At 36.0% G+C, this 7,398-nt stretch overlaps 1 protein-coding gene across 1 annotated transcript; it reads left to right on the forward strand.

Moving 5' to 3' along the window:
* Positions 1–917: 917 nt before the first annotated feature.
* On the forward strand, positions 918–6,570 carry LOC108682919 (CD63 antigen). The gene is made up of 6 exons (XM_018172175.2): positions 918–1,139; positions 2,647–2,835; positions 3,720–3,902; positions 4,616–4,771; positions 5,835–5,930; positions 6,355–6,570. The coding sequence occupies exons 1-6, from the start codon at positions 1,089–1,091 to the stop codon at positions 6,466–6,468; spliced, it is 789 nt and encodes a 262-aa protein (XP_018027664.1). The 5' UTR covers positions 918–1,088; the 3' UTR covers positions 6,469–6,570.
* The last annotated feature ends 828 nt before the right edge of the window (positions 6,571–7,398 follow it).

A 7,398-nucleotide genomic window follows, 5' to 3' on the forward strand; every position in this document is an offset into this window, starting at 1 on the left:
GGTAGTCAGCCGCGTTATACGAATTAATCTTTGAAGATTCAGAAGATTTTTTTTCTGTTTATATCGCTTGATTATGTGCAATGCAAAGCAGGTCAGCCATTGCAGTTTTCAATTACTGGAAAGAATTGCCGTTGGGCCGCAGGCTGCGACTACATTTGTCACTCCGAAAGCAAAATATATTAACAATTATCCGAATAAATAGTTACAAAATTGCAATTAGATAACATCTAACATTTCCATGCTTCTAAAGTAGCACAAATACATTATAATGTCAACTCTCCACACAATAACGCACTGTTCACATCTTCTTATCAATAGATCATCGTATCACTGGAGGACTAATGAATAATGTATTGTTATACGCGAAAAATTTTATCATACTTCTCCAAGAAGCAAATAAATGAAAACAAAATTTAACAATTTTGATATTTTGTGTTTTGGTATTTTATAAAACAAATTAATTTCGCATCGTAAACTAATCGAGATTTTTCACCGACAAAAATAAAACTTAGATCTTCCAATAATAATTTAAATATTGGGATGAATTTTATTGACATCAGGCGGGCAATGCTCGTAATTTTGTAACAAATTTCATGACCAATTCAGAAATGAAGAATTATTTCTTTGAATAATACCAGTGAATAGATAAGACGCTGATGTAATAGTATTTGATATAGTACGACGAACCCACAATAAGCGCTTTTTCCGCAATGAGGATGTAAATGATGGATTGTCAATGATGAAAAACAACAAAGAAAAAAAGGATTTCACTTCGTTGAACTTTGAAAAACAGCTCTTTGATTTCAATAATTTTTATTAGTTAATTCATTGCTCTGACTTTCAAGTAAATGTACTAGATGAATTTTATCCGCATTACGCATCACTAGAAACTAGCTACCGTATCTCATAATATTGATGCGAAATTGCGAACCGTCACAACATCGCCAGTTTCGCTTCCGCACCATCGTTCATGTCGCTGAGTGGGAGGTGACGCTCAACGTACGACTTCCGTCAATGTCATATTGTCATTCAAGTAGCAAGACAAATAAAATTCTATTGTCTTAATTCCAGTTCAATATCAATTAAAAATGGAAATACGTGGAGATTTTGTGGCGTTTGGAGCTCTGATGTTTATTACGGTAAGGTTTTAAGTATAAAACTTTATGTAGCCTAACTTTTACGTCAAAAACTGAAAGGCGTCAATATACCTACTACATACACTCAGATTTTTTGCAGTTTCAGTGAGTTTGTACTTATATTTAAACAATGGAAATAATGTATGGTTTATTTTGAATAACCCTTTATTTCATAGTTCAGAAAAAATCATAGAAAATATCTGTCAAGTTGATTGAGTCATTTGAGAGAGTAGTAAACATAATGCATTTGTTTTACAAACATGCATGATGATTGATGATGAATTGATGATAGGTACATGGTTTTGCAATTTTTGGGTCTGTTTGAAATTTAGGGGTTCCAACGTCTAATGCATTATGTTTTGGGTAGGCTAATTCAAAAACATAGACAGGAATCACTTATCACAGGATGTTGCTCTAAGTCCAATTGTATGCTAGCCTAGTCTGGCTGCTCTGGCAGTCTTTTTATAGAATTTTTGTGATGAAAGATATCAAAATATGCAAAGATAAAGGAGGATTCATCTGCAATCTGCAGGATAGTACACAGAAAAGTTATGCTCTGAATCTAATGGCCCAACCTAGATTAATTTATCATTAATATGATTGTAGCTAATCTAACATCTTATTGTACTGAAGTAACTTAACTACTAAGAGAAAAAGTGTTGGACAAATCACCCCAATCTGGAATAATGGCTTACTTTTTCATTAATTTTAGGTAAAAATTATCACTTCACTGGCATTTTTCACAAATTACTAGCTAAAAACTAAAAAACGCTGTTTTTGTAATTTTCTAGTTATGAAATAGAGCAAGGGCCAAGGAAACAAGTGAACTTGCAAAAAAATCATTATTTTTGTCCCATTCAGATTCAGGGGTCACTTTTGAATTATTTCTAGCTGGGAAATCACAAAGATCGAACATCTAGCAAGTAGCAACAGAAGACAGAAGTTTACATTTATTTTTGAGGGCTTGACAGGAGTGCCTCAGAGGCTCAGAGTTTGACTCGATGGCTTCAATATTTGGTGGAAACTGGAAATTGGTGCTAAGTTACATTTCAAAAGTTATTCTGAGGAATAATGCTTTTTTCATATATCATAGTTTTCATGATTAAAATGAAACATGTAAGTATATAGGCCTAAATGCTGAATTGTGGTCTTGTCACTCTTGTGGTCTGCCAGTGGTTGTGTGCCAGTGTGTCATGCTCTGCTCTTAACTTGCTGTGCATATGACACTTGTATTGGTACCTATAAATAATATCTTTGAAAAATCTAAGCTTGTGTTTTTATAGAAGCAGTAAATTTCTTTGATTAGCAGTCAATTTTTTTCTAAATTTATTTTCATGTTGAAGATGCATTGTATATATAATTGTATGTCTCCTTCAAGGGAAGAAAGTACTGATCTTGTCTGCCTTTATTGTGTGCTCTACTTTTAGACAATATAAACCTGTTATTTGATAGAAAGGCCTTTTTCTGTTTCTGTTACCCTTTAAAACTACTTAATTAATTTGTCTTACAGGGAACAGGCTTGGCGTTGATGGTAGTGGGTTCCTGTCTACTGTCTTGGGCAGCTTACCTCTCTCCCTGGCTGCCATCCTGGGTTTGGATGACTCTTGCTGGCTTCACTGGCTTGGGTGTTGCTATTGCTGCCTCCAGTGCTGCTTGTGCCATTGCTACTGTTGCTCCCAAGCCTCAAGCTGCTCACAAGGTAACCACATCATACAAGAGATGTTTAATTTGTACAATTTGAAATCAATTTTCTTCTCCTGGGATTTGAAATCAATTTCTCAAAAAAAATTTTGTCTTCTGGGTTAACTTATCCATCCTATGTTTTAGTTTCAGTTATTCAACAATAGATTATCCAACAATAGTCAAATTCAATTCTATTAGCTACTCAATATTTTATTCTATTTAGTATCTTCTGTAACTTGCCTTTGTTTGCCAAAGGTTAGAAAAAATCTCAAGAACTGATGTCAGTATACATAATATGATGGAATATAATTTGTCCATTATACCTTTCTGCACAAAAAATGATTAATTAGCCCAGAATTACCCAGGCTTGCTAATTCCCACAATTTTTGGAAACCTGTTATCCCAAATACTGTCATTCCCATTATCCAATCCTGTTCATACTAATCAAGCTTATGATATTATAATTAATGATCTATTCAAACTTACATTTACATATAAGATTTGACTTCCATTTTAGTTTTGCTTCAAAGTATGTAGAAAAACTATTTTGTGTATGGTATATTGAACTAAATTCATATATTACTTAGAATTTCAGGTACAGATAATATCACAACAGGATAGGTGTCATCAACACATGCCAAAATAGTGCCAGGCTTCAAACACACAAACTTAGACAAGTGTATTTGAGATAAACATATTCTTCTTGCCAACAGTCACAGTATTTGTTTACAAAATTTTCCAGCCATCATTAATTGCTGTGATGACACTCATGACCATGTACGGTATATTTACTATGCAATCTCACTGAATTGAAAAAAAGCTTTATATGCAAATGCTTGTGCTTTTTATGATATGTATTGAGATTCTGAATTCAAATTTTGAGTGCATCTTTTTTCTCAGTGCCTGGTTTTACTGCTTGTGTTCCTGGCCCTGGAGATTATGTCGTCAGCCATGAGTGCTGTACGGCAGCCTGCGTGGTCACTGAACCTTTACCACAGCGTTCAAAAGAACATGCAAGAGTCTCTTGACGTGTACTCAACTAACAGCTCTGCTGCAGCAATGTGGGATGAAATACAAAATGAGGTACCAAGTTGTTATGATGAAAATGTAAAAAACTTTCATCAAAAACTTGATTGATGTTTTAAATGTTCTGATATACACTGATGTTCAAGGGTATTTTCTGTTGAAATATTGTTTATTTTGGATTGTTGTAGGCGTAGAATATTGTACCTTTAGTATTTGGGATGAAATTCTGCTTTCACAAATACCAGTTTGACCTGAGCTGTTGCCACATGAAAAGCTTCTTATAATAGAAGAAGGTACAGTCCACTCAGCCTCAACCCAACATGTAGAAAAGAAAACAATGCCTGAAAATAAAGTGCCATTTTTATTATGTCACATACCGGTATGCCATTCGTAATTCAACTTCCTCCCTGGTCACTTTCATATTCTTAACTTAAATCCTAAGCATGTATTGTAAATTCTGGTGACTGTATCTATCTATTCATAACATTTTGGATTTTCATATTCTAGTGAGGCTTCTGAGTATTTTTAAGAGACGACTGGAGTTTTTCACCATATCTGTAAGCTTTATGCATGCATATTGTCAATATTTATCAAGTTAATGATTTTAAGTTACAGGTCAACTAAATCAGGCGTATTATTGAAACATGGGATAATTTAGGCAAACCTGAAAGGCTAGATAAAACATTGAATGATATTGTACTTTTATATCCATGTTCTACATTTCTGCTGCCTATTTGTTTGTCAAGTAATGTTATGCTACCGTGCAACAGGTAGAGTGCTGTGGGGTGGTGGACTACAATGACTGGTTTACAAGTGGCTTTGGTGACGGCATGAGTGTGCCAGACTCATGCTGCCTCTTGCCCTCAACTGGCTGTGGTGCGGGAATAAGAAGCCACAGTGACATAGACGACTACATCAGCACTCAGGTTTGGTACTCACTCTCCTACAGAGTGATTCACGGAAACTTCTTGATTTGAAAGCTCAATAAAAAAATAACTAGTAAGATATTATTACAGTATAAATTTTATTGAAAAAGAAATTACCTGAATTTTTGTATCACCTAGTTTTAAAGATGACTTCGGAAAAATGATAGCCACCATTGTCAATGCATTCAGTTGATCGACTTTTGAAGTTCCATTCAACTTGCTGAAGCATATTGACGGGTATATTGGCAATGGCTTGATGTATGTTGTTCTTTAATGAGGTAGGGCCCTTGGACAGTCATTGTAAACAACTGATGCATGATGGCCCCATAAAAAATGACAACCAAATTGGGTGATCGGGCTGGCCAAAGAAGGTCACCTCTCAAGGAGATTTGGTGACAATGGGAGGGCCATTATAAAGAGTAGGCCTCGAAAGCAAACGCCAGCTGCTCACTTGTCCAATGCATAGTGGCAAGTGGCAACTGACCAGGCGGACACAAAACTTCATGACCTCGTTTTTCATATAAAATACTCCCTGCCTTTTTCTACAATATTTTGCTGCTTGGCACGAAATACAAAGCAGGAAGTTTCCGTGAATTATCCTGTAGTGTAAATATGTATGACCAATCTGATCATGGTTTGGAATCGTCTCATTTTTAGCGCATTTTCTCATTTGTAGAAAAAATGCACCATTGTGCTCGCCATGTCCGTCTGTCCGTACGTCCGTCGGTCCGTCCGTCCGTGACTTAACGTTTTCGTCCACGAGAAAATGCGCTCTCTATCACTCATTGCAGTGAGTACTGAGTTATATTTTTATTAACAATGTTCTATTATTACCATTACCATTTTTGCATTACATGTTCAGTTTGGCCCAAAATTTCTTGATATCATCATACGGTTGTGGATAACTTAGGGCTGGATTAGTAATTTATTGCTTTTCAGAAGCCTTTGTTTGTATACTTCTTTTACTGAAAAGATTTATAATAACATAAAATTTACGAACCAAGCTTGTTCATAATTGAATGTAAATACAGTGGGTAAGCAAGTAAATATCTTGCACTCCCAGGGCTGCCTGCCAGTGCTGTCATCAGGCTGGTCGAAGTCTTATCGCATGATCAGCCGCCAAGCCTTCCTGCCCATCTGTGTCATACAAGTGATCATGGTGAGCACTGCAAAGGGATGGTCTCAAAAAACATATTGGGAATGATTCTTGTGGACATCTCTGTAATAAATGTACAATATATACAAAGTGTCGACAGTTATAATTTCCTATTATTCCAGACACAAAATAGTCAGCTTGTTAATAATTCTCCATGCAAGTTTTTTTAAATCATGAAACTATTGTTTTCACTCATTTCAATCCATTATTTATCAATCTCGGTTATGTTTAACTATTATTCAGTCAAAAACGAGGGTAACCTCCATCATATTCATCCATCTTCTTCTCTGCAAATGAGTATTGTATTTACAATCACAACAATGAACATTATCGTGATGTTCCAAATTAACTTTATAAGCTACTGATTTATTATTAGTTGTAAAGATATAACTGGGAAAATTAATTAACTCATTCTCGGTTGTGTCAGGTGACGGTGATCGTGTTGACGCTACGCAGCATGGGCAGACTGGCTGGTCATCTGCCTGTCCTCATCCGCAACCCCACGGCCAGCAAGCCCCAGCACTACAGCCTCATGACATGAGGCTGCTGGGCATTAGGGTCAGGCCTTCCTGGCTTCAGGGGTTGGTGTGGGGTCATCGTGGCCTGAGGGGTTGGTGTGGGGTCATCTTGGCCTGAGGGGTTGGTGTGATCTTGATTTAAGGCCGCACCATGCTATGTAAGGAGCTTAATCGTAATCAAACAGTTCAGCACCAGTTTAATCACTATGGGACAAGTTTAATCTTATGCTCAGAATTCATTTATCCGCTAGATTTTTGGCAATACTTGCCTATATGCAAACATTTTAAGGGCTTCTCTTGTGAAATCTCGCTTGCTTCCATATAATCAAAAGCATAAAAATGTGTTTGAATAATTTTCTCATTTATATTATTGAAGTGAGCTTTTTATGGAACGTCGACTGATCTGAGCTTGGCAAATAAATAGCATATATTATCGAATTTCCATATATAATCTATAATGATTGCAGCTTATCTTATCATCTGATGTCAACTCTTTTTTTGTTGGGGTGTGTTGTTCTATTGGCGAATCTCATCAATGTTAAGTTAATACAATCTGTAGTTCACACCTAATAAAGTACGATCAAATCTCAGCTGGTATTGAATTATGCTAGGAGTAACTGCTTTTGTCTGTGTTCTTTTCGTGTTACAATCCCTTAGTTTGTTGATTCTAAACCTGCCCAAGTTTCAACCGATTTAACCCTTGCACGTCATGCACCACGCTGTTTAAACCTTTATACATTTTCGTTTGAAGTCAGCACAACCGGAAAATGAGGAGCCATAAATTACGCCTCCAATAAATACTGCATCAAGGTGATAATCCGTGCAAACAACTTGCCGTCTAATGTCAACTCAGTCCGAATTAGCCAGTAAAGAACTCAATAATTAGCTCGCATGCTCGCTTCTGGTCGAGACAAAAAAAAATAATAAAAAAAATAAAACTTTCCCATGATTGC

The sequence above is a fragment of the Hyalella azteca genome, unplaced genomic scaffold, assembly GCF_000764305.2.
Source record: "Hyalella azteca isolate HAZT.00-mixed unplaced genomic scaffold, Hazt_2.0.2 contig12910, whole genome shotgun sequence".
Classification (NCBI taxonomy): Eukaryota; Metazoa; Arthropoda; class Malacostraca; order Amphipoda; family Hyalellidae; genus Hyalella; species Hyalella azteca.

Bases quoted from the DNA above. Each gene is read 5' to 3' on its own strand.
- LOC108682919 (XM_018172175.2), top strand. From the start codon at position 1,089: ATGGAAATACGTGGAGATTTTGTGGCGTTTGGAGCTCTGATGTTTATT. The intron at 1,140-2,646 runs GTAAGGTTTTAA...TTTGTCTTACAG, and splicing joins GAGCTCTGATGTTTATTACG to GGAACAGGCTTGGCGTTGAT. The intron at 3,903-4,615 runs GTACCAAGTTGT...ACCGTGCAACAG, and splicing joins GGGATGAAATACAAAATGAG to GTAGAGTGCTGTGGGGTGGT.